Consider the following 26,475-nt stretch of genomic DNA (forward strand, 5'->3'; position numbering starts at 1 on the left):
GATATTCTTCCATATTACATACCAAGTTGCAGGCTACTAAACACGAGACAGCATGTTGTTGGCCTAATTAGTTCTGTACTTGTTGACATCCGATCCACATACGGTATTCTAAAATTGCGTGACTTGTAGTACAGGGTGAAAGAGTACGCTCTAAACGAATACTGGCCCTGGATATGACAGGAAGCTTTAGATCTACTAGCAACCTTGGGCGAATAAGGAAGCGGTATTCTTTAGCTAGTTAAGAACCAAGCTGAATGACGCTATTAGTTGTTTTAAATCCTACCTTTCGCAAGAAGTACTAGTATCATACATGGAGCTGACACTAAACATCTCCTTCTTAGCAATTTGTCCGTGAGACTGTGGGCACCTCCTCTCAACAAACCCAAAGATAAAATAAGTACCTACCCTATTATAGCTAGAAATCAGAGTAATGAAAAATAGTAGATAATGTCTGAGAAAGTCGACTTCAGAAATTAGTCTACCAGAAGAGCGATTTGTTACCTTTACTTATATAATGTAATACAGAATAGAGGTAATGCCGAAGGTTTTTCTATTTTAGGATCTAGATAATATTGTCTATACTGTACAGAACTGTAACCCTGGTGGTGACCCAACGGGATCATCGTGGTTACATCCTTCCCGCCAGCCCTAGGCCTGCAGTCAGATTGAAAGCCCCGCTTACCTCAACTTAGTGTCTCGTGAATCTATACGCTGCCCGGGGGGTTAGTTAAAAATTGGCGTGGGGCAGAAGCTGGGAGTATGAAATGGGGCCATGGCAATGTCACACGTGCTAAACTGCATTGAGGAGGGGACCTGTCGATCCAGTACTTTTGGGCGGTACTCTTGATCTGTTTCTTTGTTTACTATTATAATACTGGGAGATAATTCGGCTATTACCAATATCTATATGTATTTCCCGCCCACGGGTCTCTCTTTTCTTTTCAACAAGTCACTTGCTACGCTCGCAGCTCGATTTTTTTTTTTATATTTTTGTCCAATCTTGCACCAAGTCTGCGCACAATACAAAATGGCTGCTGTATATGACTTTGTCGTTATTGGCGGCGGTACCGCTGGTCTTGTGGTTGCTTCTCGACTCAGCGAGGACCCCAGCACATCCGTCCTGGTTCTCGAAGCAGGTGCCGACTTGACAGCAGATCCCCGCGTGAACATTCCCACCTTTTATGCCGCACTACTTGGATCCGACGCCGATTGGAAATTCCACTCTTCCCCTCAGGTAAGGACCGTCTCTGTCTCGATAAAGGGTGTGGGCTTACTCATTGCTTTTCCAGCCGGGCCTCAATGGCAGAGTGCTTGGTCTCAACCAGGGCAAGGCACTCGGAGGATCCAGTTCATTAAATGCACACGTCTTTGTTCCTCCTTTCAAGAGTGTTGTTGACTCATGGGAGGCGCTTGGTAACCCCGGATGGAATTGGTCCATGTTAAAGGACTATCTCTCCAAGGCCTATAGCAGTCCAACTGTAGCACAGGATGCCAAAGAAGGTCTGGCAATTGAGGACTGGCCTGAATTGAACGAAACGAAAGGTCCGATCCAAACATCGTTTGGCAACCAGACGCACCCTATTCGCAAGGCATGGGCCGAGTTGTTCCGTAGTAGACGACAATACAACGCCGGAGATCCGTTTATCCACAGCTCTGTAGGCTCATTCAGTTGCCTTGCTAGCATCGACTCGGAGGGCAGGAGAAGCAACTCCGCCTCGGCCTACTATAAGCCTGTTGAGCTTCGACAAAATCTTCACGTTCTTACGAATTCATTTGTTGAGAGAGTCTTGTTTGACAAAAGCAAGCCTCCCAGATCTATTGGCGTCCAATACAGTCTCGATGGTGCCTCAAAGACTGTTCAGGCAAGGAGCGAAGTTATACTTGCTGCTGGCGCTTTTCAATCTCCCAAAATCCTCCAACTTTCTGGAGTTGGGGGAGCAGAACTTCTTGAGAGGCATGGCATTGATATAGTCGTGAACCTTCCTGGAGTTGGGCAGAATCTTCAGGGTATGTTAACGGCTTCCAATCTAGCACATTCAAAACCTTTGTGTTGTTGATCTTAATATGGCTCTGAAATGCCGTGAAACCATCTCCCTTTTTGACACATACTCGCTTTGGAACGGATTTAAGCTAACATCTACTACTTCTAGATCATCTGGTATCGTACACCGCATTTCAAGCAAAGGCTGAACTGGAGACTAAGGACTCTCTGGTCAGACAAGAGCCTGAAGCCCTCGGTCAAGCAATGCAGGAATACACTGCCACGCAGTCTGGACCCCTGGCTTCACTCGGGGTTCACACTTACGCCTATTTGCCTCTTTCTGCACCGGACCGAAGTGCTCTCCAGGCATTATTTACAAACCACGCCCCCGAAGTATCACAAGAGCACAGGGCGACACGAGCCTATTACAACATCGCGAAGACCACGGTTCTTGATTCCAAGCAACCATCAGCTGCGTACCTGTCCGCCTTAGGGCAGACGAATTATGCCAAAGACCTCAATGATGAGACGATCCCAGCTGCTTCGCCGGGAAAGTTCGTCACGCTTGGAGTAATGCTCTCTCAACCGCTTTCCCGCGGAAGCGTTCATATGTGAGTGGATCTTTTTGTTTTCTTCTTGCCTGCTAGAGATTGTGAGATGTTCTTTACTCCTGATTCTTTACATGGGTCCCCACAACAAACCGTATATTCACCAAATCTGACAAAAAGAACTCAAGTGCCTCCATCAATCCTGAAACTCCTCCAATCATTGATCCTGGTTACCTGTCGAATCCTCTCGATCTGGAAGTCATAGCACGGCACTTGCTCGGTGTCAAGAACTTAGCAGAGTCACCTCAGCTGGGGGAGCTGCTCGAACAGCCACTGAAATTCCGTGACCCAGCTGCAGACTTCCAGGGAGACTTAGATGCCGCAAAGAAGTATGCTCGGGAGAATTTAGTCTCCATGTGGCACTTTGCGGGGACGTGTTCCATGCTGCCACGCGAGAGAGACGGAGTGGTGGATTCCAATTTGAGGGTCCATGATATCGAAGGACTGAGGGTTGTAGATGCGAGTGCTATCCCGCTGGTAAGCACGGCGAATCTGCAAGCCACTGTGTACGCATTCGCGGAAAGGGCAGCGGACCTCATCAAGCAGGACTGGCAGAGCAAGTAAATAAGGCGTTAGAGAATGTCTACACGCACGCACATATTAGGTTAATTGGAAAAGAGGTGAGAATGGGACCGCCTAATTACCCAGGATTCTTACCCTCCGTCGCGCAATTCGCGTGTGATCAGTCGCGCTCCAAAACGTTTCTTGTCCTTCGTGGAATCTTCCCACAGTGCAATTTTCCCCTTCAATGGGCCAACACGAATATCGGTATTGCTGGGCGAGGGGTAACCTGTGAGGTCTAGAAGGGGTTACAGTTATGAGGGGGTCAGAAATTAGTGCCTGTGGGCTAGAAAAAAAAAATTAGTATTAGTTTTGGGGGATTAAACTCTTTTTTATTTAGAGAGAAAAATTCGGTATCCTGACCATATCATAGTTATACAGTCGATATTTTGAGCGCTACTATTGGGCGCGTGCTTGAAACGGCACCGACGGACTGCCGTTTTTGGCCGCCATTTTACCGTCAACCAGCGTTGGGATGTAAGTTAATTTTGTAAGCACATCTAAAAAGCTGTATAGAAGATGAAACTATCGAGATACAATTCACACAAGGCTATAATCTGTCATTGAAGGAAGACTAGCTTGAGACAATCAATACTCTAACTAGACTACTCTGATATCTTCTAAGTAAAAACACTATTATATTCAAATTAATCTCTTCTGATTCTCGAATAATTTCCGGGGATTCTAAACCACAGAATAAAGACTTTTCCTTAAATCCATTTCCTTAAACTATTAATTTTGTAGTACTCAGCACCAACCAAAAAAGAAACCCAACTGCGATCAAAGAGGATTCAAACACTGGCTTCCTGGATCTCTGAGCTTATAATATGGACTTTTGTCATTCTACTCACGACATAGGTAATTAGTGCCCAGAGAAATCTAAAGGTATAGCCTCTGTTATTCATATTTTTAAGGTCAAAGTGAACTAACTGTCTGACCTATAAGAAATTGGTGTCTGTTACCCCTGGGTACGAGCCTGTTTGAAGATATTGTACATACTTGGCTGAGAAATGAGCAGTAACTTACTTATATAGAAGTTTGTGCTATGTATGCTGAGGACCAGAGTTACAAGTCAATCAGAGCTGATGGTTCAGAATATCCCGAGAATTGGACAGCTTGTACCATGTGCATATTTGTATTGGGAATAATAAATCATAGATAGATATGAAATGTAATTCAAGGATAGACCATGCAGTAATTGTTACTGCACGGTGCGATACAATACAAGTGATTCGGTCAGCAGGTGAAGATTGCTGACGACTTAATCACCAGGATCACTATGATCTTGGCCGACGAGTGTGGTCGAGTACCCTTACGGTTTGACACACAAACAAGCTGAACTTAACTTACATATGAAAAACGAAATAGAGGGGGTAGGTATATTTATTATAAATTTATTGAGTGTGCAAAAAGAAAAATAAAAAAGAAGGAAGAAATGAGGGACGGGCCGGGTTCGAACCGGCGACCTAAAGATAGGTTGCAATACTTGGTTAACCAGGTATTCATTGCAATCTTCCACTCTACCACTGAGCTACCGCCCCGTTGGATGTTATTCAGTTAGATACTTTAGATTTATGAATGCAATGCATATAATCTCATAATCAGTATTACTCGATCATTCCATGGCTCTAACTATCTATTATATGAAATAAACCCAGCAGCTATGTCTAAGATCTAACTAAATACTAGAAATGAGCTCAGAAATACTACGGTAGATCTTTGATGATCTATACAGTCCTTTCTCTTATCCAGTGGTCGGACAGGACAGCAGACGCATTGGCCGCTTCCATGACCCTTCGGTGGAGTTGTTGTCTCGACAACCTCATATGGCGGAAGCCATTCTGGGGTCTTAGTATGGTGAATAGTTCTAGGAGTGATGTTTATTAGTTTGTGCTCTCTACTTTATATACTATGCTGTTACTGTACGGTCGAGAGTATACCTAGTAACTATGTGTTCTCACTGCAAAGAAATATATATTCGAGTTGCCCTAAAAATCATGGTAAACCCAACAAGAGAAACATCCCAATAACTTTTGGCCAGCCATAGCCTACCCAGACAAGGACACACTAGTTTCAAGTGGTACCCTTCTAGTAACTGATTCCTACTCCCAATTCGTTGCAATAACCCCAGAACCACCATCTAAACCTCATCATTCGCTGTGGATACATCGTCTGTAGTACAAACATCAACTAACCACCTCATAGACACCGTGGGTTTCTCCGTGTCCCTTTATGAAATGACTCATTATGAGAGCCCAACATCTGTATAGCTATCCCAAGACCTCAATAAATAAGCCATGAAAACTCTAAATCCAATCCCCAACGAGCCTCAAAAATGGTAAACACAGACCAACCCTCAACCTCCAACCCACTCCACATCTACTGTACACACATCCTAAGCCATCTATCTTTTCCCCTAAAACACAGATTCAACCCTTATATACCACGCCTTCCAGCGCCCCCAAAGCCCCGAAAAGGGAGACCTCGCCCTCCCCATCCCAGACCTCAGGATAAATCCCAAGAAACCGGAAGATATCGCCGACCTAATCCACAAAACCGCAAGTTTATCTCTACTATAACCCCAACCATCCTACTGAATCATGGCCAGTAATAGCCCCCTTCTACTAGCAGTTCCCAGAATCACACCTTACCATTGATACTGGAGAACAAGGATAACTATGGATCCGACCATCGACTTGGCCTTCATGACTCAAGCAACCCAGATGCAGGTCGCAAGAGAATCATCGTCGAGTTCGGGTCCCTGAGTATTGCCAAGCCCTTTCATGCTGGACACTTGCGGCGTACTATTATCGGGGGGGTTATTGTTAACCTTTATGAAGAGGCTGGGTGGGAGGTGACTAGAATGAGTTATCCTGGCGATTGGGGGAAGCAATATGGTGTTTTGGGAGTTGGGTTTACTGAGATGTATATGCCGGGGAATCTCAGATCGAGGATGAAAGCATGAAGGAAGACGAAAAGCTGATGAAGGAAAAAGGGGTTTCAGAGAGGTCGGACGGTGTTATCCTCGTCGACCCGACCAAGTACTCTAAGAAGTTAGGTAAGGCAATCGTGCACAAGAAGGATGGAACGAGCAACTACATGACTCGCGATATTGGGGCAGTATTCGAACGAGACCAAGAATACCATTATGACAAAATGATCTACGTTATTGCATCGCAGCAGGATCTTCACATGGCCCAGCTCATCAAGATCCTTGAGCTGATTGGAAGAAAAATCTTGTAGACAAGCTCGAACATGTCAACTTCGGCTTGGTGCACGGGATGAGTACTCGCGAGGGAACCGTCAAGTTCCTCGGTAATATTCTACGCGATGCCAAAGAGAAGATGCATGAGGTTATGAGAGCAGGCCAGACCAAGTATGAGCAGGTCAAAGACCCCGAGAGGATCGCCGATATACTGGGCATCTCCGCCGTCCTGGTGCAGGACATGGCTTCCAAGCGATTCGTTCAAATTTCTTTCTTTACTAATGTGGAGGTACTAACTAACCCCAGAATTAATGGCTATACCTTTGACATGGATCGAATGACTTCTTTCGAGGGAGATACGGGTCCATACCTCCAATGCTCGTGTGCTCGTTTGTGCTCTATTATCCGCAAGACTGATATGCCGTCTGAGCGCCTCAAGGAGGCCGACCCCTCACTGTTGCATGAAAAGCATGCAACCGCCATCGTACAGAAGTTGGCACAGTGGCCTGAAGTCTTTCAGGCCACTTTCAAGAATAAGGTGCCGGTTACAGTGCTCACATCTTCGTGGAAACTGACCCATATCATAAATCCAAGCTATGACCACCTTTGTTTTGCAGAGTGAATCCGAGCCGAAGCTTGCACGGCTTACACTCTATAGTTGTGCCAGACAAGTTTTGCCTAATGCAACGCGACTACTTGGTCTTACACCCGTGGAAAGGTATCAAATGAGACTATTCTGAATTGATAAACTGAGTATGTGCTGACATTCATGTAGGATGTAACTCAGCCGGTGGATAGGGTGAGAATGTGGGTTCCACGGACTCATCGCCATTGGCAGGGTAAAGTGCAGATCATAGAAACTGGTGACAATATAATGGACTTCACTTTGACCTTCTATGTGAGAGCAATGTAATATCAGTGATAAAACGTCAAATGATTCACTAGACATCTTCTATGCTGATGCTATTGTACACTAAACCAAGTCAACAACCCCAGTAGCGAACATGTTGCATTGAGTCATACATTATACTTCTAGTTAGATAACAGATCTGCACAATATCCTGAGGTACAATACGTACGGCCAATATTCACCTGACAACTCCTTAGCTCTTCCTTCACATGGATCAGAATTATACACATGGCCATGACAAACCTAATAAATTCTTGTCTAGACTTCCCCCCTCCTCCACATCCCAAGCCAAGTATCTATTTTCCGTTTGGCTTCATGGAAGGAGTCCATAGCTTCTTCAAAAGAGTCCGACACCGCCTGCCACTTCACTTCACATTCACGCACAGTCTCCTGGAAATCTTCTGCCAGGATATTGTTTAGAGCCATGTTCGACGCGATCGAGAGATTTGCTGCCATTGTTTCAGCCGGAACTGCTGCAGCTGCTGGCTCGGGGGCAGTGGCCTGACCACTCTTACCTTCAGCACTGGTTCCGATGCGCTGGGCAGGCTTACGCCCACGTCTGGGTCGCTGAGGTGGGGATTCCGGTTCCTCTACAGCTTTTCCCTCATTAACTATGGCTTGGACCTCCTTAGGATGCTTTCGAGGTCTACCCCTCGGCTTTGGAGGGATTTTACCAATTGGTGTATCTGCTGCTTGGCTCTTGGGGCTAATGCCTTCTCTTTTTGAGGATGCCGCCTCTTCCGGATCGTCCTGTGTAGGATCGAGTTGTGCAGGTTGGTCACTTTCCTTAGGCTGAATAGGTCTCTGTGCTTCTGGCTGAAAGGCATCTAAAGACATACAAAGTTCAGCAGCGCTTCGAGAACAGAGTAATGGGGCTAATGGTATAGCATTTACCTTCTCTTGGGTTCACGACGGGCTTGCGGTGCGTACATCGAACCTTGGATTTTCTACAGGAACCACATGCCGGCTCCATCTTAACCTTCTTAGCCGGATTCGGTGCCGGTGCGCTGACCTTTTGCTAGGATACAAATTAGCGTGAATGGGCTATAGTAGATGGAGCTAGGGATACTGCAAACCTCATGCGAAGAAGGATCTTGCCTCTGTTCAACATTTGAAGTACCCTTGTGACCAGTACCCTCCACACGATTATCGGGCTCAGCAGCTAGAATTGGTTCTCCGACACCTAAAGCCGACGCTTTGCGCTTAAGACGATTGCCACCCCTCAAAGCCTTGTCTGACTGAGCTGTCGGCATCGGCTCAGCGGCGCCGGTAGCCGTTTCAATCTGGGATGGACTACAGCCCACCGGGACCATCCCAGGATCAGGAACGAGAATGGGTTCATCGGGATCAGCAGCTTCCTTCTCTTGTCCGGAATGACTATCACCTCTCTCGGAACTACCAGACTGAGCGGCTGGCACCAGGGTATTAGATTCAGTTGGTGACCCAGCGTGGGGATCAAACGACGCGACTGGTGCATTGCTCGTGGTACACTTTTCGCAAAACTCGATGTCGTCAGGAACGTCTTCGGCGCGCGGACCGCCGCAGTTGTTGCAAGGCCTGGCCATTCTCACAGGATCTATTAGGAGCGGCACTTTGGACAGCCCTGTCCAAACAGGGTGACGCAATAGTTGTATCAACGGATTGATAGGGAAGATCAAAAGAGAATTGACATTCGAGGAGTTCGTAACCGTTGTGCTTCTGCGGGTGGTTCTCTGTTCGCGCGTTCTTTTTACGACGATAATGCACGCCTTTGTCAAATCGCTTTGAAGAATGGCTCAGGGATCCAAAACAGACTAGAGGAATGATGGATGGAAGAAAAGTGGAAGCTCTGGACTCAGAGAATGTGTGAATGAATGAAAAAAAAGTGGGGGTAGGACGATTATGGAAAAGGTATAAATATAAATAGGGCTTCAGGAAAAGAACGGAGGAAGAGAGCGCGCTTTAAGAGATTGAAGAAGGGCTGACTCTTCGCATCGAACATAACTCCTGCCATGTACTTAAGTCTTTATGTTCCTTTGTTGCATGGCAGTGTCCGGCCGGAACAAGCTACACTCCCATTGATGTTTGGATCGAACGAGACCATGTCCTGGAGTGGTATAAACAATGCGCGATTGCTCAAGCCTCATTGTCCCCAGACAAAGCAATTCATTCGCATCCTGCACTTGCCCTTCTCCACGTTTTCTGCTGTTATAACTTGAAAGAGTGATATTTGAAGTTCTTACATGACATGATTGTTCTATCATTGTCCTCGTTGTATGCATTCTCTTTATAGCATACAAAGCATCCTACATAAAGTATTTGCAGGAGAGTAACCAAGACAGCGCAACCGACACACCCACCACGTTCATGGCCACAGTTCCGTTTCCACCCATTCTCCCTGCCCATCGGTATTCTCCGCAGGAACAGAGGTCCATCTCACACGCCGTACATTCTGAAGGTCTGACAGATCAAGACGCTCGACCTCAGTTGGACGAATAACCACCACACGAAAGTTCTCACGCGCAACAGAATCCTGAAGATCGTCTACTTCCTGGCCCAATTTCAAGCTTGGGTCTGCAGGCTCCTGGGACCTAGGCTGACCAGGCGGGGGTTTCTTGAACGAACCTATACCAATCAGTCAACGCCTTATCCTCTCTCTTCGTCAGAAAAAAAAAAAGGAACAAACAAACCTCTCATAACAGGCGAATGATTCGCAAAATAAGCCGTTAGCTGCCTCTCCCAGCTCCATTCACTCACATCCGCATCGGTCCCTGTTACCTTCATCCCCGTCCGAATCTCCTTCCTAGCTGCCTCCTCATGCGCTCCACCTTTCGGGTCCCCAATCACAAACGCCTCCCCTTTCACGCGCCACTGGTTCCCAACATCCGTCAACCAGAAGACACCCTCGACAACGTTCCCAGAAGAATCAAGCTGGCCGACCTTCTCCATCCGAATATCAGTCGTAAGCGAGATCATATCACTTTCATACACAGCGGGGTTCAGACCAATGCCCTGGCTATTTAGCGCCTTGACAGCCTTGTCATGGAGCTGTGGGTTCGGCCAGAAACCACGAAACTCACAGATCCGCGAGCGCGGCACGGGCCTGTTCTGAGAGTCGTGGCCGACGGTCGAGAGAGTAAAGGAAGTGGAGGAGTTTTGAGTCAAATGAGACTGGAAGAGGGAGCGCCATGGGGCTTGGGGGGCCATTGTGGATGTAGATGTTGATCCAAACCGGATAAGCTTTGGTGTTGTGCTAGAAGGAGTATGCTGGAGGTGGGATGCTAGGGAGGAGATTCTCCTCCTGCAGGTTCGCGAAGCCAGTTTGAATGTGACGTGGGGTTGAGATAATTGGATACTGCGCAGTGGATGCTGGTTTGTCTAAAGTTACCGGTGTGATTGGTGATTGGCTGGAACTGGGCGATGTAAATAGACCTCAGTGACAATATTTACTATCTCTATGATTGCATTGCATTCCAATGCGAGGTAGCTGAATAGTACAAGTGAAGATTGCTAGGGAATCACTGTTGACATAACGTCGGCACGTGCCGGTTATCTTATCTGATCAATGGCATCGTATCCTACCAAATCCCACCAACTGGACAATGCTTAGTGATATTGGCCCTTCGGCAACACCGAACTTCGCATCTGCACATACACGCTATTCTAGTCATGCCGCTGCTAGGTATCTTATGTAATTTGGTAGCTGTGAATACCTCGATCTAAACCGTATGTAATATACCAATAGCTGGGTTGCAGTTTTGAACTGCGCCAAGTCACTTCATACCATCGATCTGCGCCGAAACAGGCAGGGCAACAAACTGCAAAAAAAGCAAAGAAGCACAAGAGCCTTCGATTCCACTAAATATAAACATTCCACAAACACCGCCACGGCCGAACGAAAGCTTTTTTGTATTGAGCCGAAGATCAAACGAAAAAAAATGAAGCCTGGACACGCGAAAGATATCACATCTTTCATGCAAAAGAAGATCCCTAACAAGCTCTGCACCAAATTCATCATAATAAGAACAAGAAAAACGATATGCCCGTTTCGGTATATATTACGTCTGCATTTGATCCGGGTCCTCGACCGCATCGAGCGCGCCTCCGGGTATCCGACCTTCGTTCAATTCCTTTTCCAGTCTCGCAATCTCTTGTAAGCTCCTTGCTTCGCGGATCATCTTCTCGACGCGTTTTCTCTCGGCCTCGGTCAGCTGGACTCTGACGGCCTTGTCGGCGGGTGCTCTGTCTGCTAGGTTTCCGGACGGGACGTCGAATGTGCGGGACTTGATGCCCATGATCTTGGAGGCTAGTGCCGACGGTTCCTCGGTGGTTCCGAAGAGTTCCTGGGCCTTTTCACGCTCGGCGTCCTTTACCTTCTGGTAGTCCAGGAAGCGCACGCTAGGGATCCTCCAGATGACCCAATACCGGTAGTGCTGTGATGATCAGTAAGCGCTCCCATTTTTAGATCGATCAGCTGGGGCGAGACCGCATATGCAGATCTACTATGGTATTCCGAATGAAGCAAAACGACGGAGCGTATGAAATGCCTACCTCTTTCCGGGTAATAGGGTTCTCCAACAACACCAAATGGGTCAACTTCGTCAGGTTGCGCAGAGGATCCAAGTCGGCAAGCTCGGTCATATGGTTAGATGTTAATACAAGGTTGGTCAAGTTCGGCACGGACGTTGCGAGCGTGGGCTGAATGTGCTTGACTCGATTCCGGGCGAGGAGAAGGGTGTGGAGGCGGGGAAAGAAAGGGAAATTCCCAAGGGTGGAAATATCGTTGTCTGTGAAGTCGATTGCATCTTGGTCCTGCCAGAACGCTTAGCCTCTGCCTCGATCGACTGGGAGGGAAATGTGGCCATACCTTGGCAATACCCAAGTTCTCAATCGCGGGTATTTTGTGCCCTATACGACTCAAAAGAAAAACGATATCAATCCAGCTCTTCAAAAAGTGTAGTAACTGTCCTTTTCAGACCGATGTGTAGAACGCACCTCGGAGATCTAATTCGCGATCCTTGAGCGGGTTGATGTACGACAGGGAATTCTGGATAAGCTCGACGGTCAATCGCATTGCGGCGGTGCGTGTTTATGTGTCGTTCTATCGGGTATCATGCAGTTCTGAGAAGAAGCAAAGAGTACGAGTAATATAGAAAAATCCAGAGTCCAACGGATCACGCCCAAAGGACAGCAAATTGACAGTGAAAAGAGCAAAGTATGTGGAGAGCAGCCAGAGCTCCTTTGCGCATACCAAATTATCGAAGCGGTACCGCGAAGGATTTTGCCAGGGCGGTGAGTTGACGAATCAGCACACGTGCACGTGATCAAATATGTATGATGTATGAGTTGCGAAGACAAAGTGTCGATTGACTACTGGTATTGTCGAGTATTCAAAACTTGAATTAAAATGCGTAATATTTGGTATAAATAGCCGAATCTGGTTCAGGCTAGGTGGCATAAGTCTATTGATACATGAAGCGTCATTAAAACGTATAAATCGCCCAGTTAGATCCAATGAACGACTTGGGGAGAAAAGCAAAAGTGAACGGGAAAAGGAAGCAAGCAGCAGCTATGTACTTTGGAGCAAAAGTGCTCCTTGCAAATATCACACTGAGAAGTAATCAACGCAAATATCGCCGCCATAATGCAGACCATTTGGTACGGGAGCCATGCCACAAAAGCGGTTCTTTCCCGACAAGTCGTACCAGCAACAAAACCGAAACTCCTTGAGATAATGCTAATAATAAGGGACGTGAAGAATTTTAATGTAAAAAGAGTCATACAACAGCATCAATCATCATGCGACAGCGGTGTCATGATGGGTGATCTATGTGGGTGGGATCTCGAGGGACTGCCTGCTCTGGAGCGTCGCCCGTTTGACGTAGGGCCCAGTGCAATAGGGGCGAGATGGTCCCGACTCTCAGTCCTCACCACTAGACCTGTGCGATCCATGGTGTTAATACCGGAGCCAGCGGTGATGCCAAGTCCAATGGTCCCGGTTGAAGAATTGTCCAGGCCAAATTTCAGACTGGGTGTGGGGCTGCCCCAGCTTGATGCTCGCTTGGGCGGCAGGAAGCTTGCCGATTCATTATCCGACAGGCGGTTTACATCCAGCGAACTGCGTCCGGAGACAATTCCACCTAGGTCGAACTCGTTGGCACCATCCTCAAGAACACGCTCATAGGAGGGGCTTCTGGGGCCAAAGAATGGTAACTTTCCACCAAAAAACTTGCGCTTCTTCGGGTAACTGGGATGGGACCGCCCTCCGAAGAGGTTGTTGATCTTGTGGAACATCCGCGAGCGGCGACTTCGACCGCAGAGGAAGAAAATCATCATGACCATGATGAGGAGGAATAGCACAAGTCCTGGAACTCTGCGGGATGATCTCGCATTGAGAAGAGCGTCATGCCAATTCGCGCCATGGAGACCCTCAGGATTTGGCAGCAACTCAGTGCTAGGATATTGGAAATCGTTGGGAACGCCGGCGACATTGCTACCAAACCCAACGGGTAGTGTCTTCTCTTCTATCTCCACAGGAACCTGGGAGGATGCGTACAAAACCATCTTGCCTAGGGTCCAGCTAACTTCGGTGGAGTCGATTTTGTTGACTGCCTGGAAGGGATCGAGGTAACCTTTCTCTTGCGCGTGTGTAATGACCTCCTGCGTGCCATTGTGTCCCGAACCTGCTGTGTCCTCCAACCCCACACGTGGAACTCCGATGCCATTGTGCAACACATTGACAATCCAGGAAGCCTTGAAGCAAACCTCAGAAGCCTTCTCATGGTTGAGTTTCTTCCATTTATGGTCGTCTATGCCCTTGGCGATAGTTTCCCAGTCCTGCGAACAAAAAGACTCCACACGCTGCTGATAGGTGTTGAAATCGTATGCTTTGTCCTTATGGCCCATTTCGAAAACGTCATGCGTTGTATGCCAATACTCGCTAATGCCGATGAAATGGTTGACGTCAAAATCAATTGCGGGAGCGTGAATACCGTGGAGGAGACAGGGCTGATCCAGGCAGGGTGCATCTTTATCTAATAACGGGTACGTTTGCCGTAAGCACTCGTCGAATTTTCCGGTACCCAGGAGGTGAATTCCGCCTTCTTGTTCCGAAGTAAAAGGCTTCCCATCAAGTGTAGTTCGAAGGCCACGGGGAAGACAAGGGTCAGGGAGTTCCTTGGTGCTATCGACCGCACTTGCTGCTTGCATGGACTCAAGATAGCGTCGTCGCGCCTCGTGCACGCCAAACTCAAGCCAAGATGTGACAAAAACTTTATGCTCTTGCGTTGATCCATCCACATTGCGTAGGCGCAGTAGAGTCAGGTCATTGGCATGCTTTTGTGTCTCTGTCGAGTTGGGAGCATATGCGATTTGCGCCGATGCTCCTCCCATGTCCAAAAAGCCATAAGTATGATGGCCTTTACCATGGTCATGCTGTTCAGGTGCACTGAAACTGCCCAGAAGGTAGTTGGCGGCGATCCATCCATACAGACCTTCCGTCACTCCAGGAATAACTTGGATGTGGACGTCACAATCGGGCAACAAGAAGTCGGAGTTAGCACGCGCATAGGAGCAAATCTGATCCAGGAGTAGGTTTCGTTGCACATCGCCTAATAATCGCATCCCGGCAGTAGCAAGAAGAAAGATCGGGGTATCCTTGATCGCATCAGGGGGCACGATTGTTTGAGCGTGTTTTAGCAGTTCTGCGAGATGTTGCGATCCAACTTCTTCCGGTCTGTCGGCAAATGAAGACACTCCTATAAGAGTAGGGTAGTCAGAATGCGTTTCGTTTGTTGTATCCTGCAACGTTGAATCTTTACCTGGATGTATCTTTTTGGTCCATTCCGGCTTCGTTTTAATTTCCGGCAAAGATCGCAGATCTTTCGAATCTGCCCCTTTGCGCGCAACAGCGTTGTCCAACCATCGATAAACGTAGACTCTCGTCCCCTATCATGGGATGTTAGAGGTGCGAAAAGACGTACGCTTTGAGATGCGGTAACTTACAGACGATCCTGCGTCGAGGACAACTCCGTAGTGCCCTGATTGTCACCCCATGGTCAGCGTCCAGCGAACATAGTAGCAAAACGGGAACCAAGAAGATTACATTTGCCCATTGCAACTGATGATTAGGTATTATTATAATAGTGATTCTCCAACACGCATGACAGTCGAAAGGCAAGTTCGATTAGCGAATGGAAGGGGAGAGGTACAGGTCAGTCAATGGCGAGCATTCGAGGGGTACCGCAGTTTTTCTTTGAAACCGGGGGGAGATAAGGCCGGGGGTAAAAAGCGGCGAAAACGGGGCTAGCGAAGACGAAAAGATAAAGGAGGTCGATTATAATAACTAAACGAATGGCCTTGCTGACGGACAGCAAGATGAAAAGTGACGCAGGCAAAACCACGAAGAAGAGGAGAAAGAACTCAGATTATTACCGGTTCCTCTGAGGAAGGTTGGAGAGGGACAAGAGAGGGAACGAAAAGACGGAAAAAAGCCAACGAAGTAACATTGAATGGAAACCTATGGTGGTAACGATAAGACGGGAACGGATGGCGACAGGACGCGACGCTGCCGATCTCCGGTCCTGAGGCCCGCCGTTTTCCTACTTGGGTAAAGGTCGGAACCAGCCTTTTTCTGAACTACTTTTGGAGGAGGCTGAACGATTTAATGGTAGACCCAACCTAGATGTCAGAAATGAACTTATTTGAAAGAAGAAAAGCAAGAAAAGAGAGGAAATAAATTGTCATAACATGCATATATTATTATGAATTTTCATCTCGAGTTTTACTCTCCAGGTTAGACGATAAATATGACCGAAGGGATCGGTGGGTATTAATCAAACCTCGTAATTTCGGATTTAATTAAAGGTAGACTTTATAGTATCCATCGAAGGGTCTGCAGGACAACCTTCAAGGGACTAAAATAAATCCCTGTCGCCTTGACGTAAGCTTCGGCCCTGTTATGCGGGAGGGCGGAATCCACCCTTCTGATTGGTGGATTTGCTAACTGGTCAGAAGCCAAGCACGAAGCATTCGTCATCACCTCTCGTGAATTTCTTGCCTTTTTCCCCCCTCCGTGACGTTTGAGATCAGGAATGTTGTTCAACATGGAGCACCAACCGTTTGGCCTACGAGTGATCGTCCCGTCGGCGACCGACCCCATAAACAATGGGGAAGAATTCCATTGAAGATTGAACCCTTAAGAAACACTATTCCTGAACCCCCAGATCGCCAAGGTGTGGAGTATTTGGACCCTGTTGCTGGGATGTACGGAGTACATATGTACGTATACAATTGGCACTCGTGCATAGTAGGTAGTATCGAGGAGTACGTACTACTTTCATACCTGTCACATTGCTTATTCCCAAATCTGACAATATTTTTAGATTATATAATCATTTGAATCATGTCTGTGCTATATTTCATTGCAGGGCCGCTAGACTCCTGGTTTCTTCTCTTTTTGCTCATCGTTTGACTCGATTGGCTCTTTTGACACCCCCATCAACATCGGACTGCTCATGCCATGTGCTATCGACCAGTCTCCGATCTGTTCGTCAAAGAACTGTGCCCGGTCGAGACCCATCATCTCCGATTCTTCATCCACCCGTAGACGCATCCCAGGGATGTACTTGAGAATGAAGAGCAAGATGTAGGACACGGTAAAAGAGTATCCGGCAATAGCACAAATCTCAGCAAGCTGTCTGCCGACCTGAATTCCGTTGCCATCAATAGCTCCGCCAGTAAGACTAGCCCCATCCAGGGCTGAAATAGATTCACTCGCGAAAAGCCCGGTCAAGAAGGCACCTACTATGCCACCCACCCCATGAAGCTTGAAGACATCCATGCCCTCATCAATCCTGAGCCAGTCATTGATGTTCTGGAGTGATGAGCAAACGATGCCGGTAATGAACCCAATACAAGCTGCGAGCCAAAGAGAAACACAGCCGGCAGCTGGTGTGATCCCCACGAGACCGGCAATGGCTCCTTCGCAAGCCCCAACCACTGAGAATCTACCTCTGTGTTTGACCATATCGACTAAGACCCATCCCAGGATCCCCGTGCATCCCGCCGTATTGGTGTTGAAGACGGCCACCATAGCACGCATACTGGCGTTAAGACTCGATCCACCCTACCTTCACCATTAGAGGGGTAGACAGCAATAGAAAACGAGGGATAAGGCAAGACATACATTGAACCCAAGCCATCCTGTCCAGATGAGAACTGTTCCGAGAAATACCAAGGTCGTGTTGTGGGGTTTACGAAGCGAGGCTTCTCCATGGTGTAACCGCTTCCCGAGAACCAGCGCATATGCTAAAGCAGCACAACCTGAAGCTATGTGGACAGGACCACCACCAGCAAAGTCTATGGCCTCAAATTTATAAAGCCAGCCGTTACTGCTCCATGTCCACCTGGCAAGCGGGCAGTAGACGATCGTGGCCCAGAAGAAGCTGAAGATCAGAGACGGTAAAATGCTCCCTCTTTCAAAGGCTCCACCCGCAAGTATCATTACCTGACAATTTCAGTAATCATGACCATTTGTTCATGAGATAGTAACATACCGTGCAAGCGCAGAAAAGAAGCTGGAATAGGCAGAAGACGATTTCTGGAAGCACCGCGGAGCCGGGAGAGGGTGCCACCATGACATGCATTAGTCCAAAATTCTGCAGCGTGCCGATGAATGGCCCTCCGTTTCTGGAATAAGCTAGAGAATACCCCCAGAATAACCATTGGAATGTGACACTAACACCTGTTGAGTAACTGTACTGACACCATGCCATCACCTACAGGACTTACACCGCAAGGATCATAAAGCCTTGGAAGAGGAGGGCCAATGCCGACTTCCGTCGGGTTAATCCGCTGTAGAGGAAGGCGATACCGGGTAGAATTAAGAAGACGATGAAAGTGCAGGCAGTGATGTAGATGTAATTGTACTCCAATCCCGCATATTGTGCATTGACATCGAGTTTGGTTGGATCGCCTCCTTCCGGCATAGAAGCATTGTACACCGGCTGTCAGCCGTACACAGTCACCATTAGCTCGATGTTGTTATCGTAGAGGTCCTCCGTTAGGGTAGAGAACGACAGACATACCGCAGCCATGACGATCAGATACGCTCTCTATTCGGTGAGGAGCTAAGATGATGACAACAAATATATACTATAGCACTCGTTCTTGTTTTTGAACCGATTGACCTTGGGAAACAAGCAAAAAGCTGGACAAGCTCTCGGTCTCCATCGCAATTTATCTTCACCTTCTCCCTTGGTTTGCAGTATCTCTTGGCTGAACCCAAACTTCTATAGGGTCGGGAAAGACGCTTGTTTCGAGCTTCTCATGTCCTTATCTGCACGAGCCAAGACCCTTGGGACATAAACAGGCTCCATCTGTGATGAAATATAATCTAGTAATAGGGATTGTGAAATGGGCCGCCCGTTATCAGGGGTCCATCGCTCGAGCATATTCCCAGTCGCTGATAAGATACCGTTCATTGATTGATGACCATTGGCTTCGCATCTTCACCCTAGGATCTGGTAACCCGGTGGGGGATAGGGCGAGATTTTCATGTTAGCTGTCTTGGGAAGTCAAATGCGCGAGCTAGGATGGTTATTGGTGAGAGATAACCAGCTCCTGCGGCTGAGGTGCTTTGCAGAGTTAATCTTATCGGCTTCCATTAGATCTTCTGCTTGCTATACGCAGGCTTAGATCATCTCGCATATACCGAGTCCCTTGATAAGAGTGATGAGAGAAGCTACAAATTTGGCTGACATATGCTATGCAGAAGACCTGTCGACTACCAGACGGTGGAGGTTATGTTGTAAAGCTTCTACTTGTGGTTAGCCTCTCTTTAAGGCTGATTAAGCCTCAACAGCTCTTTCGTCAAGGACCTTTTTAAATCCCGCCGTCAACTACCGACATCCATCCTAGTCGCCGAATTTCCCCACATTTCACTCCCCGCATAGGAGTCTGGGGAAGTACTCACTCAGTCATACTCTGTATGGAGTACAGAAAAGAACCCCGAACGATCCACCTCGCTTAATAGAAGATCGGCTGTCATTAACTGGGCAATTTGCCGTCGCAGCTTAGCCCGCCACGTCCGCGGGCTTGGACCCTGCCTTATATCTCGGCTACCTTGCTTATTTTGGTTCGATTGAGGCATCGTGGAGCTTATATCTAAGACTATTTAGACTCTATTGGATGAGTCTTTACCATAGCGGGGTATTGTGGATCGGTCTTGGAGAGTTATTTACTGCCATTGCAGTTGATATTACCACAAAGCCTGAGGCACAGCGGCAAATTTTCCGCATCGATACCTTCAACATGTCCCGTGAAGGTATACCGTTCTTAAACGCCTACCCCAGGAGGCGCACCTTGGGGTAACCCCATTCGCTTGAGAGCTCAGGTTCGATGACCCATTAAGGAAAGATGGGCGAAAATCCGGGAAGGGGATGCCGATAGAAAGTGGGCCTAGGTACTTTCAGCTGAAGGCACAACAAGCCAAAGTTTATGCCTATATATACCGACAGAATTTTCAGCTGGACTTTCTGTGCTGTCTGTAGACTTGCCGAATTGTCTTCACACCCAAATCGTCACAAATGTGGCACACAAAAAAAGTTAACTTCCTCAGCCTCTTCACCCTTCTACTAGGGGCTGTGGAATCCTCTGCTCAATCTTCACCTCAGTGGCCCCAACAAACCTTTAAAAGCACACCGCTCGAAGCACCATACCTCAATGTCACCAAAAATGGCAAGACAGAACTGGGATACCTATTTTTCTCCCCATCGAACAGTAATTGGAGCTACCCAACGATCTACCAAGATGACGGACAACTCGTCTGGCGAGGTCCATTGGTCAACACCTCAGCCGAGCAGCCGCAAATGCTGAATGGTGAGCCCGTCCTCGCCTACTGGAACGGCGCCAATATCAAAGGCTTCGGCTTCGGCTCCATCAGTATCCTAAACAGCTCCTATGACGAAATCTACAAAGTCACCCTCCCAGGCACGGAGGAGAAATTTGTCACCGTCCTGGACCCCGTGACATATCCCTCCTACATCGACATCCATGAGAGCCAGATCACAGACCAGGGGACAATCCTCGTAACAGCTGTAAACGTCACGCAAATGGACCTCTCCTCAATTGGCGGCCCCAAAGACGGCTGGGTGCAAGACGGCCTCTTTTATGAAATCGACATTAAGACCAACGATGTTCTCTTCCGCTGGAGTACCGTCGAGCATCTCTCTGAGATCCCTCTTTCCAACAACGAGCTCCCCCTCGAGGGTAAGGGGACGAACAAGACCACTCCCTACGAATACCCGCACCTGAACTCTGTGGCCAAATACGGGGATTCCTACCTGATTTCCTCCCGATTTATGTGCAGTTTCTTTTTCATCGACAAGAACGGCAATGTAACATGGCATTTGCACGTAAGTCACAACCCCCCCATACCTTTGGTATACACCAACCCCAACCCCAAACATAAACTAACAAAAGCCTCAGGGCCAAAAAGGTGGAGACTTCACCCTAACCCCAGGCACCAGCTTCTGCTATCAGCACGATCCACGCTTTGAAAGCCAAACAGAAGACAAAATAACCATCCACTTCCACAACAACGAAAATGCTGATTTCACATCCGAAACTGTAATGACAACGGGCATGACCATCGCCCTAGACATGAAGACCAAGGTCGTAACCCTCGTCGACAAGATCTGGGACGCTGAGCAGCCCGCCTACGCCGAGTCCCAGGGTAGCTATCAGAACCTGACCAACGGACACGTGCTGATGCAGCATGGCGCGGTTCCGAAGCTAGAAGAATATGATGAGAATGGTGCGCTGGTTATGAGGGCCTGGTTCGGGTATCACGGCGGCACGAAGACGTACAGAGGGTATCGGTACCCGTGGGTCGGGAGGCCCAGAACGAATCCGGATGTGGCTGCTTGTTCTACAGAGGGGAAGATGGTGGTTTATGTTAGTTGGAATGGGGCTACGGATGTGCAGGCGTGGAAAGTCCTGGGGGGATCAGAGGAAGGAAAGATGAAGAAGGTTACGGTGGTTCCTAGGAATGGGTTTGAGACTCGAGTTGCTGTGGATGAGGTGGTGGAGAAGATTGTTGTTGAGGCTGTTGGTGGAGTGGGTGATGGGAGGAGATCGGAGGTCGTTACCGTTGGGCAGAGTTGTTGAGTTGATGTTGAGTGCTTATAAATGTCTTACTGACATGCTTACTCTGTAAACACGATCCACGTTGGGGGCTGATATTGTACCTCAGATATATAAATCCCTGTTAACAAATGGAAGGCTCTGGAAAGACGTGTATGCTTCAGAAACTAGGCGGTATGATATGATCAAAACCTATGATCAGGTACGTATGCACATTAAGGAAATAGTTAAATACAAAGGGTTCATCACGAGTAGAATAAGGGTATTCACAATGCAAGCGGGCGTTTTAGAATAATAAACCATTTCAAAACGATCCCTAACAGAATATAAAACCATGTAATAGAATATTAGAGCTTCGAGCTAGGCGTGATGTCTTTTCTACGCTGTTGGCGAGCGGAAACGTCCACGCTATCTTCTAAGTCAGGGCTTGCGGCGCCCTCAAATAGTTTACGACCGACCAAGTCGGTCATGATCAGAACGCGAGATGAGACCGTTGCGCCATCTCGACGATTTTTCCTGCTCAGAAATTAGAATTAGCATGGCAAATTTGAGAAGCATTGATAAAAGCATGACTCACCCCTCGCGCCTAGACTGAGCAATCAGCTCGGTAAAGTCCCAAAGGCGTCCACGAGGCACCAGCTTGCCAGTTGACGTTTCTCGTGCTGGAGTCCATTCGGGTGCAAGCTTTAGCACGGGTGCAGCGCGTGATTCTTTGCTCTTGCGAACAAGTATGATACCTTCTTCTGCGAAGCGTTGGAATGCGTTCTTGAGGGTCTCTTTGTTGACGGCTTCGAAATAGGATAAGTCGCCTTGATGGTACAACGTTTTGCCAAGCTGGCCTCACGATTAGATTCAGAATTATTGGAAAATATGTCAGGAATAGACCTACCAGCTGAGCGCTATCTTGCGCTTTCTTCAAGTCGATCCAGATATCCTTCTGTTCACCGATTGGCGGAGTGAGTCCAAGCAGAGACACCGAGCCGAGCCATGAAGCCTCGATGAATGGCCAGATCAAGAAACAGTAGAAGTCATAATTCTCTCTTCCACATTGCCGTTCCGCATCGCTTAGCTCAATGGACGTAGGTGTGCCAGAGGAATCCCTAGAGACGGCGATAACATCATCTTTCTCAAGTCCCTGGAGGGTGTTCTCTAGATTGGTAGTCAACCCCTCCGGAGGGAAGATGAATTCACCACGGAAAAGCTGGAAGGCGTTAATGATACTTCGGAAAGATCGAGAAAGTGATACCATACCTGCGAAAGAAAAGAAACCTGGTTTAAGAGATCCGTATATGAAATTCGTTGATGAGAAGGGCCACCACCACGTTTGACCTTTGTGTACATAGCCGCCGACACCAGAGCCTCCGTAATGAATAGATGGATGGTCATGTTGCGATAGAAAGAGAGCTGAAAGCGATCGACAGCGTAGTATGTCGGCTCAGCAAGGCCGCTTACTACACCCACAAGCTTCGACCCGAGGACTTCAAGGGCACGATCAACGACCACCTCAGTCGGATATCTATAAAAGTGTGCAACCCGACCGCCCTTCATGCGAACACGCTCACAAAGCCATTCAACCCGACGCACCAGCTCCGCTTTGCCGACACCGCGCCCGCGAAGCGTTAACAGCACAGTACCAACCAAAGCTGTAGGCATCATCACAGAGACATCATTAATCTCCGAAAGAACTCTATAACCCAAAGTCCTTAGAAGTCGGCCTCTTTCTTCATGATTCAATTTACTGCCGCTACTTAGGTCAATTTGATTTGGTAATCGAGTCAATTGCTGAGTGACAAATTCTCTCAGACTCCAAGGTTGGTGAAACCTAACATCAACTCGACCTAGCTTCAGGGATAAGACAGACGAAGACGAAAGAAAATCCGCCAGGTTCTCCTTGCGCTTTGGCTGACCAAGAAGTTCGCTGATATAGGATCTAGAGGCAATGTCAGTAAGTGCGTAAGTTTGTAGAGGGTTTTCTTCGTACTCAGTCTCGATAACTTTATCGTATTGCGTGCTAACGGGGCAGATGATTGTGTCCTCCACACGGCCTGATAGCACGCTGTCTAGTATAAAGCTCAGGATACCGAATTTTGGAGACAACAACTTTCCAGTTCTAGACCGTCCGCCCTCAATGAAACATTCGAAATTGAACCCTTGCTGCAACAGTGTATCAATATAAGCCTGGACGGCTGTATGATACAACGGGTCGTTTCCAAAGCTCCTCCTGATCCACATGGCACCTGCAGTCGTTAGCATGGATACGAGAGAGGATATAATACTTCATCATACCAGCATGCTGCAAGAAAGGCCCCAGTAACGGGATGTTCAGATTGTCACCTGCCACTACGACGGGTAAACCAATCCCTAAGCGGTAGCAGATAAGTTGGAGAGAAACATAGTCGACATGAGACTTATGACACGGCAAAAAGACAATAGACTGTTTCTTTTTGGCCGCTTCTCTTGCAACGGATCTTAAGCGCAGAACCTCTTCACTCGATACGTGAATTCCTGCGATCATTAGCGATAATCTTTCACCAATTCTCAAACGCAAACCTACCTTGATGATAAGCACGCGTGAGAAGCTGAGTGGAGAGATAATATGCGCCCCGGATAAACCGCTTGTTCTCCATCTTGCAAATCATATTGTCCAGTATAGAGTCAACCACCTCCTTGAGGTTACTCTCGATCTCATTCCGCCGATGGGCCTTCTTCTTCGGAAAAGGGCCCGGCTTCACATCTAAGAGGCCCTCCTTCTCTTCTACGGACAGTCGGGCCTCGGCTAGTTCCTTGACCTTGCCGCGCAAGAGAGGACTTGCAAGGATGTTCGTCTTCATCCTGTCCGTGAATCCGGAGTAGAATATAGGCTGCCCGATCACATCATCATAAGCGCGCCAGCCAGTGCCTGACATATAGAGGCTCACTTCCCGTAAAAAGTCGAACGGGTTCTCCCGAAAGCGTGCCATATGATGGACAAGATTCCGCTCGGTAATTCCGTCATCTTGAGGTTCTGGCCCTCCGGTGAAACCACTGGGATGGATGGTGACTTTATCTCCAACAATTTCCAAATCTGGGGGCGATTGATCAACTGGGCCTTTCTCGGATGGCATCTTGGCTAGGGGCGAGGAGCGGAGAAGTAGCTATTGTAGGGGACGAGCGGGGACGGAGCTAATCAGGGAGAATGACAGGATGTCCGGCTGCCATTGACTTCAAAAGCACAGGAGACACAGCGGTCATAACATAAATGGTGCCCCGGAGCAAAGGGAGGAAGGTTTCATAGTCACGATAGCGGTAGAATGTTGTTGTGATTCAGTTCCCAACAAATAGCGCCTGATCATCCCCCGGTATTTCCCCAGAATCAGTACCTCGGATAGTGTCACGTGAGATAGCACGGTTCTGTGGTGTAAGGGACAGTAACAGTAATAAATTACATGCAACCATGGCTCCAGAACTGTACGTAAGAGAAAAAAAGCAGGTGATGGGGCAGTCTAACCGAAACGGGCGCCGAGCGTTAGGCCCGAAGTGGGCAAATTAAAGCTAAGATCCTCTTCCCGAGTCCCGCGAAGGATGATTTCCACGCAGAAGCCGAGAGCACGACGATCTACCACCACCTCCTGCAATCAGAGAGCATGTGCGCTCGTTTCAATGGGCTGATGTGTCCTGGCGTGAAAGTTTTTTAGCTTATAGACTTCGGTGTAACGGCCAATGTCACTGGCGATTTAGTGTCTGAGCCCGTTGTTGCTCCACAGTGGGACAGGAAGCACACTGACTGCTACATGGAAATCTGCGAGCCTGCCACCTCATAAATAAATCTCCAAGATGTTTCGGTGGGCGCGGGCATTCTCAAGTAAGACTTCAAGAGACTTCTGAATTCAGACCGTATCCAAGCGCATATTTCTCTGACAACAATTTCTAACCCAGCTGCCTCGTCTTTTTTCAACAACGCCCCAATGGCTTCCCCATCCCTCCTCCAGTACTCATTCCAAGTCTTCCGCGATGTCCCTCCGCTCCGCCAAATGCGCCGGCAGCTAGTGCTGGATAAGAAGACGGTAGGCTTTGTTCCTACTATGGGGGCTCTTCACGAGGGCCATCTCTCGCTGATCCGGCAAGCCGCGGCCGAAAACACCGACGTCTTCGTTAGCATCTTCGTTAACCCGACCCAGTTCGGTGTCAACGAGGATCTTTCGAGCTATCCTCGCACCTGGGATAGCGATGTGGCTAAACTGGAACAACTAAACGATGAATTTGCCCGTCTTGGGGATGACACTGGTCGCATCACGGCCATTCTTGCCCCTACATCGAAGGTCATGTACCCTGCACTGCCGCCTTCCTCGGAAGTTGACGGGGATGGGTCTTTCGTTACAATAACGCCCATCTCAAGGAAGCTGGAGGGTGCATCCCGTCCAGTCTTCTTCCGAGGGGTTGCAACCGTTTGCATGAAGCTCTTCAACATCGTTCAAGCCGACCGTGCGTACTTCGGACAGAAAGACGTCCAGCAAACCGTGGTCATCAAGCGCATGGTCCAGGACTTCCACGTTGATACTGAAATCAAGATTGGCGACACGGTTCGCGAGCATGATGGGTTGGCGATGAGCTCGAGGAATGTGTACTTGGGAAATAGGAGACGTGCTGTTGGTCTCGTTCTCTACAATGCCCTGAAAGCGGCTGAAAACGCATACAACTCCGGCAAGCTGGCGCGAAGTGACATTCTCGATGCCGCTAACAGCGTGACATCTCAAGTCTTGTCCGAACAGCAAGCTTTGTCACCTTCTGAAAGGGCCCTTTATGAAGTCGACTACATATCCCTGGCCGATCCAGACTCACTAGATGAGGTGGAGTCAGTTGACCCCGCCAAGGGAGCCATCATAAGCGGTGCTGTCAAGATGACTCCTCTTGAAGAAACCAAGCCCGGCGAGGACTGTGGCTTAGGTGACGGTCAGGTTCCTGTGAGACTCATCGACAATCTGATCTTTAACCCTCGATCTTGAATCTTCTGCTCATTTGGAAGAATCAGACATATATGGAATAGATAGATCATATTCAAAAGAGCGTTTATATAACCAGTTGTACCTAGAACAACGGCCAATGTACA

General features: G+C 48.1%; 10 protein-coding genes and 1 non-coding gene across 11 annotated transcripts; 4 read left to right on the forward strand and 7 right to left on the reverse strand.

Annotated features, from left to right (window-relative positions):
• Nucleotides 1-1,027: 1,027 nt before the first annotated feature.
• Nucleotides 1,028-3,153, forward strand: BDV38DRAFT_296713 (GMC family oxidoreductase; the record flags this gene model as incomplete). The annotated part of the gene is made up of 4 exons (XM_032062986.1): nt 1,028-1,234; nt 1,290-2,007; nt 2,151-2,592; nt 2,718-3,153. 4 exons carry the CDS (start codon nt 1,028-1,030, stop codon nt 3,151-3,153), a joined length of 1,803 nt encoding a protein of 600 aa, XP_031908698.1.
• A 1,435-nt stretch (nt 3,154-4,588) lies between these two features.
• Nucleotides 4,589-4,691, reverse strand: BDV38DRAFT_t220. The gene has a single exon. It is a non-coding gene; the product is annotated as a tRNA-Cys (tRNA).
• Nucleotides 4,692-6,111: 1,420 nt separating this feature from the next.
• Nucleotides 6,112-6,977, forward strand: BDV38DRAFT_287555 (uncharacterized protein; the record flags this gene model as incomplete). Its single annotated transcript, XM_032060897.1, has 2 exons — nt 6,112-6,208; nt 6,394-6,977. The coding sequence occupies 2 exons, from the start codon at nt 6,112-6,114 to the stop codon at nt 6,975-6,977; spliced, it is 681 nt and encodes a 226-aa protein (XP_031908699.1).
• Nucleotides 6,978-7,523: 546 nt separating this feature from the next.
• Nucleotides 7,524-8,830, reverse strand: BDV38DRAFT_287556 (uncharacterized protein; the record flags this gene model as incomplete). The annotated part of the gene is made up of 3 exons (XM_032060898.1): nt 7,524-8,092; nt 8,160-8,283; nt 8,342-8,830. The coding sequence occupies 3 exons, from the start codon at nt 8,828-8,830 to the stop codon at nt 7,524-7,526; spliced, it is 1,182 nt and encodes a 393-aa protein (XP_031908700.1).
• A 572-nt stretch (nt 8,831-9,402) lies between these two features.
• BDV38DRAFT_260631 (uncharacterized protein) lies at nt 9,403-10,719 on the reverse strand. The gene is made up of 2 exons (XM_032055946.1): nt 9,935-10,719; nt 9,403-9,869 (listed from the first exon to the last, which is right to left on the reverse strand). Exons 1-2 carry the CDS (start codon nt 10,449-10,451, stop codon nt 9,610-9,612), a joined length of 777 nt encoding a protein of 258 aa, XP_031908701.1. The 5' UTR covers nt 10,452-10,719; the 3' UTR covers nt 9,403-9,609.
• Nucleotides 10,720-10,919: 200 nt separating this feature from the next.
• On the reverse strand, nt 10,920-12,496 carry lea1 (U2 snRNP complex subunit LEA1). The gene is made up of 4 exons (XM_032055947.1): nt 12,240-12,496; nt 12,112-12,152; nt 11,796-12,056; nt 10,920-11,677 (listed from the first exon to the last, which is right to left on the reverse strand). The coding sequence occupies exons 1-4, from the start codon at nt 12,316-12,318 to the stop codon at nt 11,303-11,305; spliced, it is 756 nt and encodes a 251-aa protein (XP_031908702.1). The 5' UTR covers nt 12,319-12,496; the 3' UTR covers nt 10,920-11,302.
• Nucleotides 12,497-12,646: 150 nt separating this feature from the next.
• Nucleotides 12,647-15,723, reverse strand: BDV38DRAFT_202763 (putative nucleoside diphosphatase (Ynd1)). Its single transcript, XM_032052480.1, has 4 exons — nt 15,349-15,723; nt 15,249-15,283; nt 15,065-15,191; nt 12,647-15,001 (listed from the first exon to the last, which is right to left on the reverse strand). Exons 1-4 carry the CDS (start codon nt 15,356-15,358, stop codon nt 13,035-13,037), a joined length of 2,139 nt encoding a protein of 712 aa, XP_031908703.1. The 5' UTR covers nt 15,359-15,723; the 3' UTR covers nt 12,647-13,034.
• A 954-nt stretch (nt 15,724-16,677) lies between these two features.
• On the reverse strand, nt 16,678-18,340 carry BDV38DRAFT_287560 (ammonium transporter; the record flags this gene model as incomplete). The annotated part of the gene is made up of 5 exons (XM_032060899.1): nt 16,678-17,370; nt 17,431-17,751; nt 17,801-17,981; nt 18,036-18,250; nt 18,332-18,340. 5 exons carry the CDS (start codon nt 18,338-18,340, stop codon nt 16,678-16,680), a joined length of 1,419 nt encoding a protein of 472 aa, XP_031908704.1.
• A 1,491-nt stretch (nt 18,341-19,831) lies between these two features.
• On the forward strand, nt 19,832-21,413 carry BDV38DRAFT_287561 (arylsulfotransferase family protein; the record flags this gene model as incomplete). Its single annotated transcript, XM_032060900.1, has 2 exons — nt 19,832-20,659; nt 20,733-21,413. 2 exons carry the CDS (start codon nt 19,832-19,834, stop codon nt 21,411-21,413), a joined length of 1,509 nt encoding a protein of 502 aa, XP_031908705.1.
• A 161-nt stretch (nt 21,414-21,574) lies between these two features.
• On the reverse strand, nt 21,575-24,675 carry BDV38DRAFT_202789 (lysophospholipid acyltransferase family protein). Its single transcript, XM_032052481.1, has 7 exons — nt 23,944-24,675; nt 23,676-23,894; nt 23,371-23,626; nt 22,641-23,319; nt 22,279-22,590; nt 21,967-22,223; nt 21,575-21,905 (listed from the first exon to the last, which is right to left on the reverse strand). Exons 1-7 carry the CDS (start codon nt 24,491-24,493, stop codon nt 21,737-21,739), a joined length of 2,442 nt encoding a protein of 813 aa, XP_031908706.1. The 5' UTR covers nt 24,494-24,675; the 3' UTR covers nt 21,575-21,736.
• Nucleotides 24,676-24,735: 60 nt separating this feature from the next.
• Nucleotides 24,736-26,453, forward strand: BDV38DRAFT_260642 (pantoate--beta-alanine ligase PAN6). Its single transcript, XM_032055948.1, has 2 exons — nt 24,736-25,230; nt 25,305-26,453. Exons 1-2 carry the CDS (start codon nt 25,203-25,205, stop codon nt 26,369-26,371), a joined length of 1,095 nt encoding a protein of 364 aa, XP_031908707.1. The 5' UTR covers nt 24,736-25,202; the 3' UTR covers nt 26,372-26,453.
• The last annotated feature ends 22 nt before the right edge of the window (nt 26,454-26,475 follow it).

This window comes from Aspergillus pseudotamarii, assembly GCF_009193445.1.
Source record: "Aspergillus pseudotamarii strain CBS 117625 unplaced genomic scaffold BDV38scaffold_79, whole genome shotgun sequence".
NCBI lineage: Eukaryota > Fungi > Ascomycota > Eurotiomycetes > Eurotiales > Aspergillaceae > Aspergillus > Aspergillus pseudotamarii.